The sequence below is a fragment of the Ochotona princeps genome, chromosome 5, assembly GCF_030435755.1.
Source record: "Ochotona princeps isolate mOchPri1 chromosome 5, mOchPri1.hap1, whole genome shotgun sequence".
Lineage (NCBI taxonomy): Eukaryota > Metazoa > Chordata > Mammalia > Lagomorpha > Ochotonidae > Ochotona > Ochotona princeps.
Genome location: NC_080836.1, coordinates 84953971 through 84970385, shown reverse-complemented (window position 1 = coordinate 84970385; position 16415 = coordinate 84953971). Strand labels below are relative to the sequence as shown.

The 16415-nt window shown below is 36.3% G+C and overlaps 1 protein-coding gene across 4 annotated transcripts in view; it reads left to right on the top strand.

Annotated features, from left to right (window-relative positions):
* Nucleotides 1–16415, top strand: part of ERBB4 (erb-b2 receptor tyrosine kinase 4) — a 1037128-nt gene that overhangs the window by 1015692 nt on the left and 5021 nt on the right. For 2 of the 4 annotated variants that reach the window (XM_058664954.1, XM_058664955.1), the window contains exons 26-27: nucleotides 15062–15109; nucleotides 15888–16185. In XM_058664954.1, the coding sequence (XP_058520937.1) occupies nucleotides 15062–15109; nucleotides 15888–16185 (346 nt within the window). The remainder of the gene's footprint in view (nucleotides 1–15061; nucleotides 15110–15887; nucleotides 16186–16415) is intronic. The other 2 variants (XM_058664956.1, XM_058664957.1) reach the window with 1 other exon arrangement.

Below are 16415 nucleotides of genomic sequence, written 5' to 3'. Positions count from 1 at the left end.
ATGTCAGATACAAGTTTCTCTGTCCCTTCAGCATTAGGTAAAGTGTTGCTACACAGAAGATATGCAGATGGAAACAAACAGCTCCCTATTTGGTAGCTGTTAGGCTCAGGAGGGCTCATGCAGTTGTAATAATAAGTGATAGCGAAGATTCTTTGTTACTATAATTTAGGTATTAGATGGAAGCATTCCCAACCTATAGATAGATTGGGTAAAGGAGAGAAACCAAGGCTGTACCAAAAATTAAGAAGTGGTAAGGCAGCGAAAAAGTTGTGTTGAATTGAAGAATCCAAAGACTAGCTTGAGCATCTGTGATATAACTAATGCTGGCATTGAGGGAAGTTCTTTTTACCCTTCTGTTTACATTACTGAACATAATTTTACAAACACAGATATTGTATACCTACTCTGAATTGTGTCCTATGCTAGGGTATTTTTATATGTTTACATAATATATGGTAGCAACAAAAAGAAAGGATCATCCTTTCTCTTCTGCTAAAGGGAACAGGGCATCTTAGATATTGAGTTAAGGAACTGAGAAGCACAAAAAGGCAGGACTGACTATGAGAAAGCGGATCAATGAATGAAGACTAGCAGAAATGGAAGCGATGCAGTATTGTTCAAAAAATAGATATTTTTATAATTTGTGATGGGTGTTTTTCTTGATGATGCTAAGGTCTGATCATACAACAATTAAAATGCAGTATGAAGCAAGGAAGAAGCTCAGAAATCAGAATGTGTGGGCAGTCAGTGGGATTCATGGTGAAAGGTATTGGAGCTGAGCCCAAGGGAGCACTCTGACACCAACGAAACCTGGGCAGATGAGTGCTGAGTCCCTCCGAAACCCGTAATAGTTACACAGATGAGGACCAAGCTTAAGATAAAGCAGTTAACAAGATTAAAATAAAGCAGGTTGGAATGACTTCTAATTACCCACATCACCCATGGGGGGTCTTAAACATTTTCATGGAAATCTGCATGATGAACAAAACTGTGCTTGGATTTTTTTTCCACCAAAAATAAACTGATGGTTTAACTCTATTTTTCCGCAAGTTATCTTTTGGGGGATGGGGAAGTGGGAGAGGGGCGGCGTCTCATATTAATACTGGCTCAGGTGTCTGAGCTGAGTCATGGAATGTGTGCTCCCTCTACAGAAAATACTCCTTGCAGCCCTCTGAGTGTGCAGGGTGGCTGCTCACAGATGCCAGATTTCTGATAAAGAAGCAGCGGAAAGAAGCGTTTTCGGGAAAGTGAGAGCAGGGTTGGATAGATCAGGGGACAGATGCTAAGTGTAGGAGTAGAGAGGGGAACTAAACCAGTGGAAACAATCTTACTTGGGTGCTGCGCAAAACAATGGGTTAGCTATTGGTCACATTAATGCAAGTATATACTGTGTCAAAAAACTGGAGGGGAAACAGATAGGCTCCAAACAGAAAGAGGAAACAGAATTGTTAATTACCTGATCTGATCAGTTTATACTGATTATATGATGATCTATAGAATGTGCGATTTTTACATGCTAGTCAAATAGTTTGATATGTTTTAAAATTCCTTTTGTAAATTTTGCACAAATCACAAATTTATATGAACTGAAGAGTTCTTCAGCAGGTCTTGGCAGAGTTCTCAAATTGAAGAGCCTTAAGTTTTTTAAATGTCAGTTTTTCAAGGTAAGTCCACCTTTAGGTAGAAGACAGTAGGGAAGTACAAGGAGGACAGGCAGGCAGGAGTTAATATGTTCCTAGTTTCACAGAGACATTAGTAAAAACCTACTTTGGGGCGTCTCAGGCTGGTGAGGTGCATGGACTCTGCAAGTTTATTATCATAACAAGGAACCTTTTTATTTATTGTGCTTCTTTGGTTCTTTCTGGAGGAGGATACCCTGGCACATTTTAAAATTTTATTGGTGAAGTAATAAACATTTTATGAATGTTCACCTGACCATAAGCTTAGGATGAACTTGCTACTTGTTTTTGCTCTTCTCTTGGCTAGAATTTCCAAGCAGGAGAAGATGAAGGCATTTCAAAGCAAATAATTCACAGCCTGTACTTGTGTCGAGTTCTCTTGGAAATATCTTTTCCTCCTGCGTAATTAACATTCAAAATGCTTTGACATGGCAACAGACTGGATAAAAATCCTACAATTGCTGCCAGTTTCATGTTACTTTTAATTACTTTCATTTGAACTTTTGAGCACCTTTGAGTTAGAACTTAAGTGGTCAGTTCTAGGAATGTTCTAAATGCCCCCTTCTTATTTGTTTATGGCAAAACTATAGCATTCTGAACTTGTTTACACAAATCAGAGCTTCTAGGTAACTTCTTAATACTTGAATTAAATTTGGGAGAAAGAAGAAACTAATCTGAAATTGTTGATCTGTTTAAGGTGCTTGTTACTCTAAAAGATGATGGTGGTAAATTGGCTTCAGTTTCTTGTGCTTTTTTAAAATTAGGTGTGAAGCAAAATACAAAAAAACTTCTTAGAAATCTTGTGTATTTTTAAGTGATAGAAGCACTAAGCATTCTTTAAAAATCTTGAATGCCCAATATTTAAGGTTTGTGGCATGAACAACAACCTTTGTGATTATTTTTGTAAGAGCAAATATTAATATGTTATTTTATTATAACACAGTAGCATTTTGGCTTTACATATTTCCTTAAGACAAACGGGAATTGTGCTGATGAAAAGATAAAGGACAAAGTGGCCTGCGAAATAGACCAGAGGCTTTTTTTTTATTTGTCCAATAATTTCTGTTGTCTAATAGTCATTGGTTGAAAGACCAACTGGATGTAGAATATGTGGAATATTCTAATATATTTTTTGCAAACTTCAAGCTATTTATTGAATTACTTCTCAGTTGCAAATCTGAACGTTTTATAATTTTGTTACTCTACTTCAAGATACAGCTTTCTTAAAAATGTTTATATGAAACTTGACAGTTCTTTAGATCTCAATTTATTAAAGAGTTGTCTCATAGGAATTCTCTCCACAAAACAGGGTGAGAGTTCAAACATTTTCTACATGACTATGTGTTCCTCTTAATGGGTCAGCTTTCTCTGAAAAGACAGCCGTCACAGGGAGGAAGACATTCCATTTGAGCACACGTCCAGCACAGAGGCCTTCTGCTGTGGCCTGCTGACAGTGCCTCCGTAGGAATGCAGGGACAGATCTTAGCGGGCGTCTGTCTGAAGGCTTTCAAGCATTCAGAAGAAGCGATTTAAGAAAATCAAGGTCAACACACATTCTGCAGAAATGCACATTTATAATGTTTGTGTTCCCTTGACTCTCTCACCCTCATCAGATAAAGAAAACCAGAGCAAATGAAGATTTTTCTTTTATTCACCATAATCTCTACTGTTAGGTCAGTCCCTTAACTTACATGACTTGGTTATATGACAAAGTAATGAAACAGTTCTAAGAGGGTTTTTTTGGTTTTTTTTTGTTTTTGTATTTTGTTTCAGACCTAGTTTAAGAAAAAACATCAGTTTTGATTTTCAAAAGAATGTTTTAAAATTACTTTAAGTGAGCTATGCATATTTTTCAGGAGATATCCCAAATAAACCTACAAGGTAGTTATGATTTTTACTTGAAAGAGAGACAGAAGACATGGTGAAATGTTGCCACTGCTGGTTTACTCCCCAGATGCCTGCAAGAGCCAAAGCTATGCCAGGGTGGGCCCAGGAGCCCACACTCCATCTGGCTCTCCCATGTAGGTGGCAGAAACCCAAGAAATTGAACTGTTTTCTGCTGCCTCCCAGGGCACTCATTAGCAGGTAGCTGGATGGGAAGTGGGGAGCCAGGACTTGAACCAGACACTCAGATGTAAGAGGAAAGCATCCCAAGTGACAACTATTGCACCAAACATCTGCCTTTTCTCAGTGATGTCCTTTTTTTTAGCCAATCATTTTGATAGTTGTTTCAAATTATATTGGTGACACAAAATCTGCAAAATAATCACATCACACATTTGCTTTCATATCAATGATCGTGTAATGGTATGAACCCTTTGATGCTAACGGATAAAGAAATGTATGCTTCTTGTATTCATAGCATTTAGGATGGTTTATATGACAGACTCTTACAAAATGAAACTTCCACCTTATTTAACTTGCTGCATAAAGCACTGCACATTTATATAGAGTCTAAAGCTATTTAACATGATCGTGAGCCTGTAGTACTTATAAGGCGAAGGGACAGGCACCGTGAGTTTGATTTTACTGATAAAGGCACAGAACTTCAGGAAAGATGCTATCCTATGGCAGCAGAGCGTGGGTGAGGGGGCTCTTCTGTAATCACTTTGTTCTGTTACTAGTTCCTTTTCATCATATTGATTTAGGCTTTCATTGACATACAGTTTGATTTTCTGTAATAAACCATGATTATCCTAAATATACTTTCTGAAAACTATAATGACATCTTGTACTTTCTGGTTGTGTTGTACCTCATAATGTGTAACCATGGCGAGTGGTAGGAGGCACCTGTAGAAAAAGGACACTTAGATCTACTTGCTGTATCTTTTCTTTCAAAGTCTGTCATTCGCTCTGTACTTTATTGACAATTTATATTCTTCAGCAATGAAGCTGAAGCCTAAGTGTCCCAGGCCTCCAAAAAATAAGAAATACATAAATATCTCAAGAGAGTATCACATTTTGTAGTAGAATCTCAGGCTAACTTTCCAATGCCCCTTGCTTTTGCAACCATTCACTGTTTGTGAAAACACATTTTGTCGTTGTTTTGACATTAGAATGTAAATTTCAAACAATGCTTACAGACATGGTACCTGATACCGACAGAGATTGTGGGTGTACTAGCTGAGTTCTAATAGGTAATTGAATCTGGATTCTGTTTCAACTCAGGATTTACCCTCAGTGATACATAATGTAAGGAACACTAAAATCCTAAATTCTTTAAAACATATATAAAACTGACTGATGGAGTCCCTGAGATATTCATCAAAGGAATCATTGCTGAGTTTGGGTTTAAGGCATCTTTCTGTTCATCTTAATATGCAGTATATCTACTGAACATTTACTTTGTCTGCTCTTGACTACGTAGCAATGATAGATGTAATGGTAAATTAGAATTAAAATGTTTTCTAAATAGGCTTGTCACTAAAAAAAGACATACAAATGAAATAAACAATTAGGATACAGTTGATGCATTATATCTGTAATAACATAAGAAGTTCTTGTTACATGTTTATTGAATTGATAGTTAAATATAATCTAGGTAATGGTAGTTGTCCATGGGATCAACATATATTCAAGACAAAGAAGCCAGAGAGAATTTTGAGGAAATACTTAGAATTTGGGGATGTGCCTGGAGATTTTAGAGGGAATGTCCCATCCTAGGACCTGCTGGTAATTTATTTGAAAGCAGAGCAGAGACATAAGGCATAGAAATTGAATATCATACGAGTTCTCAAAAGGCTTCAAAGCCACAAGAAAATGGAGACTTCAGTAAGCCTGAAAGTAACAGCAAGTCTTGTAAGTTTTTAAGCAGGAGAATGCATTTTGAATATTAGATTGCAGTAATGGCAAAGACTATGGAAACCAGCTAGCAGGTACTAACCTAGCCCAGACGGGACATGAGAATTAAGATTCATCATACGTGATGGTTTTCCAAAGCAAGGCCTGGTCTACTTCCATCCATTATCACTAGCTAATTTTTAGTAGTACTTTTTTTTTTTTTACTCTCAAAGCATCCTGGTTACACAGCTACATTTTGTTAACACCTTAAAAAGATCTAAAATAGTGACAGTGAGATCAGATAATGGTTGGACTCTGGGAATAATCGAGAAAGAGAGGAGACACCAAAACCAACACTAAGAGAAAGCATTTGATGCAGCTGTTAAGCCACTGCTTGGGATGATTGCATTCTCTCTGAATGTGGGGGCTCAAACAAACCCTCTGCTCTGATTCCAGGTCCCTACGCTGGGAGACAGCAGATGTCCGATCACGTTAGTTGAGTCCTTGTCCTTCACATGGGAGACTCGAGTTGAGCTCCTCGGTATCAGACATTTGAGGGGTGAAGCAGTGAATGGGAGGTCTCACTGTCTAACTTTCAAAATAAACAAAACTGCTTAAAAGCATCACATTAAATATTTGATCGGCACAGTTGAACATGTTAATAACATCGAGCTGAGGAGGACAAATGACTCAGATTTGAAGTATGGAGACATATTCTCCCATTCTGACATTTGAAATGTTGTGGAGATGTTCCACGGGGAGTGTCAGACCAGCAGTTAATTATATCGGAATGGACTGAGAGTCAATAGTTTTTCAGTATTACCCGAGGTACTTCCAAATGGTCCACTAAACCTTCTGAGAACAAACTCTGTTAAAGCGGCACACTGAAGAGATGCCCTCCAGTGTAGCTTCAAGACAAGTTTCCAAGGAGAGAAGAGCATAAGCTAAGAGGGAACATTTCAAAATGTGAGTTGCTAACCCAGAGTAGTATACTTTGAATAGGAGGTCCTTAAGTCGTATTTCCTGCAGAAGTAGGGAAGATTGGGCCCAACGGTCTGGTAAGGAGGATTAAACAATCACAGACCTGAAACCCAGAAGCCTGCTTTGGAGAGTAAGCCTCTGTGAGATCAGACGTCACCTGCTGTGTGGTTTCACCTGGGTTGCCCCTGCCTGGGGTTAGACCCTATTGAAGAACCTGGACAGATTTTTTTTTCTATATATATAGGAAACCATGAGATAGTTTTCTAATTAGGCCAGCTGAGTTTTCATGTCAGTAGCTAGCTGTTTTATCTCAAGGAAAAAGACATCTCTACTGAACTTAACAGAAAACAGAGGTGTATGATTGGGCCATCTCTGGCATCCACTACAGATTCATATTTGATTCTCTAGTTTTAGGTCTGTTTAATCTTTACTTCTAAATTTTTAAAGTATTATAAAATGATAATAATAAAATGTAAAAAAAAGAAAAACAAATATAAAAAATTAAATTTTTAAAAGTAAGGAACTTAGCAAATTGTTGTAACCCTGATCCTGGCTGATCTGAGCTGACTGTGGCAGTAAATACTGAAAATAGGAAACCAAAAAGTATCAGTGGCCTTTTATTTCACAAAATTCCAAAATGAAGCATGAGAACATGCAGGAGTTCTTTCTATATTTTTCTTCTTCCTTTTTTAATATGCAGCAAATTCAGATTCAAAAGCAGTAAAAGCTGCTTAAACTGTGGTCAACAAGTGGCTCTTAGGAAGAGCTTCTCTCTCTCTCTCTCTCTCTCTCTCTCTCTCTCTCTCTCTCTCTCTCTCTCTCTCGGGACGCTGCCTTCAATCTGATATTCATTTTGGCACAGATCAGTTGTAAATACCAGCCTGTTTCAGTGAAATGTAACTGGTGTTTGCTCTGGGCTGATGGGACAGTCATGTGCTGTTTGCACTATCAGTAGCTGAACCCAAGTAGCCACAGAATATTATTCAAATCAGCCCACACAAACCAGCTGTGCTAAATCCAGGTGGACTCTTAGAAATCTTTTTACTTACAGCAACAGCTGTGCCACCTGGTAGCTTAAAGAGCAGGAGTACCATGAACAGGCCATTGTTACAAAATCACTTTTTACCTGATAAACAGTTTGCTCATCCTGGCATAATCGATGATGTTCCCAACCTGGTCCGCAATGAAATGATGTGAACACTGTGCGGCTTTGTCTGCATTACACTGAATTGTTTGCTTGTGAACAACACCAGTCTTGTAAAACATGAAAGAAAATCTACATGCCACATTTAGATTTGTAAGATTTGCAGCACTGATTTTCATGTTATCGGTTCTGTATTTCCTGATACACAGTTATGTCCTTCCTAGTTTTTAGATTCTCACATACGGATTGCAGTGGATATTGTCTTGAATAAATTAACAAAATTTTCAAGCATGGATTATTGCTAAAGACAACATTTGGACATTTCGCTGATGCTTACTGTTTAACAAATAGATGAAGTGACTCCAAGTAACTGCTAACACATACTTCCCAGTACCTGTGGTTTCAGTGAACAAAATGTGTTTGCTGACCAATAATATTTGTATATGAAAATAGTAAAACAAAGCACAAGTAAGCCTATGACAGTCTACGAAAAATAGTATTTTAGACAGAGTCAGATAAGTAAGCTTGGTTATTCTTTATTTAACCTGTTAATTTTCTTAATGTGTCTATGGCCACAGAAACACATATGTACATATATGTGTGCACAAATGTAGAAAACCCATATTTGAGATTTAATTTTTCTCCTAGTACAAACAAGAACATATGACAGCAAGCTATCACCTTGAATTTCAAATTCTAAATTATTACCTCCTCATTCTTCATTCTTAGTTCAAACCTGTACCACAGATTATTTATTTTATTTTTGTCATTCCTAGATATTATCAAATTATTTAGACATTTATATAGATAAACACCATATGGACAGAAGTATTTCAACACACAATATATTTATGTTAATGATTCATAATTGGCTTTTATAGCTAGAATACAAAAATAGTATGTATGAAAAAACTATTTTGCAAATAAAGAATCATTTTAGTAAATACTACTTTAATTAATGTGTTCTATAACATTTAATAGTATCAGCATATTCCTTTTGTCTAAAATCAATAGCCTTATTAAATAAAAAAGATATAATCTAAAATTAAAGCTCCATTAAATTCACCTTAAGATTATTTCAATATGTATCTCAGCCTGAACAAATGACATTTTGATTAGAGCAAGTACTTTCAGATATATTAAGAACAAGAAGTATTTTTTTCCTGAATAACATCTCTAAAACAAAGTCCTTGGTGTTTGTTGTACACCTATTTGAAGCTGTAAGATACAAAGATGTAATGGGATGTTTGTGTGCGTATATATATATATACACACACACACACACACACACACATATATATATAAAGCAGAAAAGCAGGTCATCTTAGGACTGTCACTAGCTAGGTGTGTATCCTTGAAAAATGAAGGGCAGGAACCTCAGTGTCTCCTCTATAAGAGAAAAAGTTTAAATTATAAACTCATATTTCAAATTACATTTCAGTAATCAACATCCCAACATGGTTTTGCCTCCCAGGAACATAAAATTATACATTGCTTGCAGGCTAAGCGATACTTTCTATATTCACAAAAAAGAAAGAAAAGGTGAATAAAGTATTTCAAAAATAAGCAAAAGAGATAAAATTGCAAGATATTTTGTTCTAATACCAATAGTATTTTACGATATTTAAAAGTGGCAATGTTGGCTTAAAGAATATTCAATATGAATAATTTGATAGATGAAAGCAATCATTCGCACTATTTGCCCTTTACCTGATTCCTCTTTTTAGACTTAAGTAAACCAAGTCCCAAGAGATTAAGGAACTTACTAAAGACCGTGTGACTTAATGGAAAGCATGGAAGAGTATGCTCCTAGAGGCCGAAAACCCTCGTGAGACTTGCTTGTTCTAGTTCTATAGAATTTCTTTTCTTCAAAAGCTGCCAAACCCAATGGAGTCATTGTTCATGGATTAGGAAGTCTTCATCAGATACTCTTCATGATGAAGATACAAGACAAACAGAAGTTCAGAGACAACTCTAGAATTCATTTGAAGAATCAGACTAGTCAAGACTTGGGGCATGATACAAGCTTTTATATTTCATTTCTACCCTAAAAGATGTTTCAGCAGAACTGTATGTTCTTAAACATGCATAGAAAGTCAGGAAAAACTGTCATCCCCTAACCACAAAAGGACTCTTCAGAAACCTCTCGAAAATGTTCCTATTCAGATTTCCAGCTACATGCATTTTTCATGATCTAATAGCTACAAGATAATTAGGAAGAGCTTCTATTATCACAGCATGTTTTTTAAAAAAATATAAACATGCAAAATAAGTTATCTAATTCACACAAACAATTTAGAACTCATCCTTCAGTCAATGCATTCCTTGCTGTGTCTTTTCTTCATTCAAGCCAGGCAATAGGAATGCTGTTACTGCCCTAACTTGAAGGAAGAAGGTGTGAACAGATACTGATGTCAATTAGGTTTCCTCACTGCCCCTTTCCTCCCTCACTGTGCTAATAGCATTTGTTGACTTCATTATATAATGCTGCTCAGAGCAGTGAGACTCAAAGCTGAGAGTCTGAAGTGAGGAAGTCTCAGCTTCGTTTTATTGACTCATCTAGTCATGAATATTTTAAAGGGAAATAGCCTCTTGTTCTACTGAGATTTCGCAAGGGTGTAAGACTTGCTGCGTGGGGAGACAATAGCTTAGTTACCACCAGTCCAGAAGGAATAGGAATGTATTGACTTAAGTCCTGTGCTAGGAACAATAAATCCATAAACAAGAGTGCTGTGATGGAAAATCCTTGTGTACTGCAGTTATTTTAAACTATCTCTGCTTCTGGGCTGCCTTTGCTCTGGGCAAGGTAGGTCAATGTGTACATATACCTATGTGTAAAACCATATAAGTTCAAGAAAGAACTTATAGGGAATAATCAGTACATGCATATATTAGAACACTTCAAAAAGATCATGGAAAACAGAACTTAAAGATATATTTATTTTAGTGCAAGATCATTTTGAAAGGAATAATTTTATCAGAATATATATTTTCTCATTTGAAAATCATGTAATGCATGGTGTATGTACTATTAACTCCTAATATCATATTTGTGGTTTCTTTCTAGTTTAAGAACTCATAGCCAATTAAATAATCTGGATGGAGTAATACTGTAAAAGATTTATAGAATCTTAAACCTGAAAATGAGTTTATGATATTTTCTTGACATTATATCTGTATTAAAACTAGAAAAACGGAAGAAACCATGAGATTTTGTTTGAAAGAAGAGTTGAGGTACAGTGTCAGGGTAGCAGAAGGGATGATAAGATATGAAAGTAAATGAAAAATTTCCAGAAAAGGGAATAAAGTGAAAACCCATGTCAAGATTTCTTCAATTGGATCGTAGGGTTATGATTATGTTGTATGTGTGCGTATATTTTTTGTTGTTGTTCAGAATTAGAGTTTCTTATAAAAAGAGTCCACAGTATGAATCCAAATAGATGAATAACTTGCAAAAATTTTGGCATAAAGAGTGCATGTCTTTATGTCAAAAATGATACATGATGGAGAACAGTTACTGTTTGAACATGCATAATAAACTAATGCTGAATTATTAGAAATGTTTGCAAAAATATATTCCCCATTTTAGTTAAAATTTAGAGTGGTTTTGACCCTAAAAACTATTATCCTAGAGTTACTAATAAAATGATTATTTTAAGATAAAATAATATCTCTCATTAAGCAAACATTTAATGTAGCAGAAGTTAAATATGAGGTATGTATTTTGTTTACTAACAAAATAAAATTTAAATGGTATCACAGGACATAGTCCATGTGGCTAATAATTCAGAATTTCTGGAGAGAACATAAAGCAATGCAGTATTATAAGAATTACTGTGCATGAAATATGACAAAGGTTCAAATATTTATCATTCAACCTAAATGTACATTATAGGGCTGATGTATTTTAAAGTTGATTGAACACTATATTTAGTGTATTTGAAGATATTGTGCTTTTTTCCTTTCCTTTCCTCTCCTCTCCTCTCCTCTCCTCTCCTCTCCTCTCCTCTCCTCTCCTCTCCTCTCCTCTCCTCTCCTCTCCTCTCCTTTCCTTTCCTTTCCTTTCCTTTCCTTTTAACCACCTCTGGCATTTGAGTTCAGGTTAATCATGCCAATGATGTGGCCACAAAATTTAACTCAACTGTATCCATCACACTTACAGATCTCCCACAGAGCAAATTCCATGTCACCTTCCAGTTCATAACCCATCTCTTTCTATCCCTGCCCTGCTGACAGTAAATCCCCTCCTCACTGGCTAATTGAACAGATGCACCCAGTGCTGCTTGCCTAAAGATCTGCAAAGCTGGGCTTTGATGGGCAGCAGAAAATGACACAATGAGAAAACAAAAGCCTTTTAGCTGAGAGCAGTGCTTCGTTCTGCTCAGAACATTGAGGTCACTCCAGCTCATTCTGACTGCTGTGAGGATCTTAATTTTTACTCAAACAGTTTTCTTGCAGCTGTCATTCTTTCCAATAATAAAAGTTCAGCTCTGAAGGGTGGGGAATTGAGGGAGAGAGCAATGAGAAGAGCTTATTGCAAACTAAAAACAGCAAAAACCAGTAAAATCTGGCTTGGCTCTGAAGTACAAAAAGTTATTTTCAAAGCCTATAAATTATGACATAGTGATTAACATGTAATTTAAATATATTTAAACAACAATTATATCACATTTCCAGCCCAGCTAATTGGCCTCACAGATGTTCCCTTGGAACGGCTTTGCCCTTCCAGGGGAAAGTGAACGAGGTGCTTTTTATCATGGAAAACAGATTTTTTAAAATGCAAACTGGAAAAAATGGAAACAGAAACATAAAAAGCAGCCAGTAACCCTTAAAACAATGAGTGCTAAAAGGGTTTTTGCATAGCACGTTTTTCTATTTTAATGCAGAAAATGGGGCAAAGCATAAAGATACTCCTATTACTGTGATGCTATTTGGCAGTATGTCCAGATACAGAGTTGGCAGGTTGTTGACAGAAAGGCTGTGGAAGCAGGGACAGTGGATGCATTCTAATAGGGCAAGCCTCACTTCGTGTCTTGGAACAGAGAAACTGCAAGAGGTCCAGATTTTTATTATTATTATTATTTTTTATCACAATGCCTTGACAACTGCAGGCATTCTAGCCCAGATCATGACTATAGATAATAAACTGTTTTCCTGACGAAGAATCACATGTGAATTGTTCATTGAACGCTCATCCCTGTTTATGAAATGCTGAATGTGCAGTCAGCTGGGAGTGTGGTCAAGCATTCTCCAGTACAGCAACTCTTGCAAGTTAAGAAGTCAGCGGCACACTGATAATAACTAGGATCTTAGAATACCTTGCTTCCTGATATACATAGGCATCAAAAGTTCTTGGAAAGTGGGGTTTTAAATTTTGAGTGGGCTAAAATATTTGAAAATTCAGAATAATTGTTTTTCACACTATACATCTACCCTGAGCATTTTGAAGACCTCTTACTCATATAGTTAAATTAATTTAGGTTCATTTTACTCTTACTTTTCTTTTAATAATCTAAGCTAATATCAGGGTAGATTCCAAAAAGTTCTGTTTTCCCTCACATATTATTGTATCTTTAGCATCTACCACAGGGTTAGTGCTTTCATTGTAGAAATTCAACAGATTTGTTAAATATTTGTTAAGCCATTGAAGTTTAACAATAAAGTGGAAGTCAAGGTTTTAAACACGATAAAGTACTACCAGAAAACTATATCATTCCTATATTTTACAAGTCACTGACTTGTATAGAAAATTCATTTTTTCAGAGATATGAACAAATGTATTTGATTTCATATCTTTCCAAAAGTCATCAAAATGTGACTATATTTAAGATGATTAGAGAACAGGTAAGCATTTAAAAATACCTCTTTGATGAGTAGCTTTGGCATTTTGATTGCTTGACTTTAAAATTTCAATTTAGCATATGTGAATATTTAAATTTTATGTATCCTTTACATTTATAAAATATTTTAGGTTTACAGAGTTCATTTATGTACATTATTTTGCTTCATATTCACTAAAAGTAGAGAAACCAAAAATGAAAATGAGGGGTCTGAGATGCTTCTTGGTTGGCCATATTCTCAAGCCATTTCTAATTGGCACTGTGGCCAAGGCTTTTGATATTGTATGAAATATTCACAACAATGTATATTACACATATGTAGGTTTCCATGTCATATCCTCAATATGCTGATAGCTATATTAAAATATTATGTATAGACTTACCAGAGAATAAACTAGGTAAATGTTCACAAAACCTTTGCAATCATGGAGACAATTAAAATGCAAATTCACCACACACATTCAGAACTTGTCCCTTGATTAGTTGAACAGATTAAGTTTATTAAGGAAAATTGTATTATCTAGGTGTACTGATTGACATTAAATAATCTCCATGGGGCCACATACTTTTTAGACTGTTTTATGAATCTCTAAACACTCACCTGGAATAATATGTTTTACATCAAAGGTGTAGGTGTCTGAAAATTATATTTTAGTTATCTCCACTTAAATTTGAGGGACAGCAATTAAACCATCCATTTTTGTCCATGTTATTCATTTTTCCTAGGGGTCAGAAGAGTGGGAAAGTGCCTGGCACATAGATAGTAACTCAAGAAGTGTGTCTAATGAATGAGTGAAATATACATATAATGTATATATAAACACACACTTATAAATACATACATATATACGGTTGATATCCATATAAGCTGTACTCCTTGCCTTATGGAATATTGTCCTCCATATTTACTATATTTTTCACTCTTTCACTTAACCCATAGGATGGAATATTAAGCTATAGAAGTACAGATGTCTTTTTTTCCAACCACTGAAACCTATTTTTGACTGATTCTGAATGTGTAGCAGGAATGTAATGTGTGTTTCAGGAAAGGAATCCATTATCCAAATTTTCTGCTGTTTCTTAACTTTATAAGAAGTAAGACCGAAACTAAAATAGTATTACTAAAGTCGAAAGAGAATGTTCCTTTTTATGAGTTTGTTCTGACAAGTTGACTTCAGTGACATGATGGACGTCACCGTCACTTGATAGCAAAAATTGTTGTAGACAAATTGAATTCTACTTGTATTTCCTGGACCTCTTTCTTCTTATAAAATGAATACTGTGATAAGTGGCAATTTCAGTCACTAAACACATAAATAAGGAAACTGTCCCTCAGTTACAACTGTTTGTTAGTGGCTGCTTCTTTCTTTCTTCTTGGATTAATCAGAAGAATATGTCTTGTCTACTCATTTTAATTCAATGAAAAATTGGCTTCTTATATATAATTTTTCTTTTCATGTCATATAAAAATAAACTTACCTGTGGTGAGAATTGCATGCATTTTAACTGTTTGGGCAAAATCACTGTTGTGCGCATTTTCGCCTTTGACACATGTGCCTTTTATTTTTCTTGTCTTTTATTCTTTCATTCATGTTGCCTCTTATTATATCCATCATTCCATTTTTCTTTCCTATCAGAGTGAAATTGGACACAGCCCTCCTCCTGCCTACACCCCTATGTCAGGAGTAAGTATTTCACAATCAACCATCAGCTGCTAGGATGCTTGGTCTTTGCTTAGCATGATTCTTCTCTTCTGTCTCTCCATCATTCCTCATCTCACCTTTGCCAACAGTGAGTTAAGAATTTGCTGTAGACTCTGTGGTTGCCTTTGGAGGTGTGCTTTATCTCAGCCAATCCTAAAAGGAGACATCATGCTTCAGCAGCAGCTTTGGGTTGTCTTCTGGAGAGTTTGAGCTCATGAGTTATGCTTCTAGATAAGGAGGTTTTGGCTGCTTCCTTCAGAAGAGGTCATGTGCTGAAAAAACAGACTCTCAGTGACAAATCCCTGGTTAGGCACGAGGGACTTCGAGTTCCAGTAACCAAAGGGCAGCAGGAAACGGGAGCATTCTGAATCTTTTTATTCTTCTTCTGTTCATAAGGGCAGCTGTCTACAATTAATGACACTACTGTTTGCATAAAAATTCACTTTAAAAGCTACCCCAAAATTAGGCAGTTGTGGAAGAAGTACATCAAATACTTTTTATTACCCCAGGTATTATGAAAATTAAAATACACGCTTCCAAATTATTCTCCTATGATTTATATTTTTAGAACAAATCGTATTTTAAATGTTTACAGTCTAAAATTCAAATCATGAGTCACTAGGGAAAGAAAACACATCAATACATGCTATGAATGGTCTAAAAAATGCAAGGTTTGGTGTTCTTTTAGTTATTAGCATTCATTTTTTACTGATTTTCCTGACAACATCTTCCCTCCAAATGTTTTTTCTACCATCACCAGAACCAGTTTGTGTACCGAGATGGGGGGTTCGCTGCGGAACCGGGTGTGTCCGTGCCCTACAGAGCCACGACTAATACGATCCCCGAAGCTCCCGTCGCTCAGGGTGCCACAGCTGAGATTTTTGATGACTCCTGTTGTAATGGCACCCTGCGCAAGCCAGTGGCACCCCATCTTCAAGAGGACAGCAGCACCCAGAGGTACAGCGCAGACCCCACGGTGTTTGCCCCGGAAAGGAGCCCACGAGGAGAACTGGATGAAGAAGGTTACATGACCCCTATGCGAGACAAACCCAAACAAGGTACACACTGAATGTTGTGAAACGATTGCTATTCAATATCCACTTCCATCAAATTAAGCCAAGTATGAAATGGAAATTGGTAGATAGCTGTGCTGTGTAACATCTGTGACCCACAAGAGGCCCTCTATGTGTGAGTTCCCTCTATGTGTGGTAGGAAATCAGTTGCATCCACATTATTTGGGTGATTTTGAGAAATAAACATTTCAGAGCCCACTTAAATAGGAATCTTG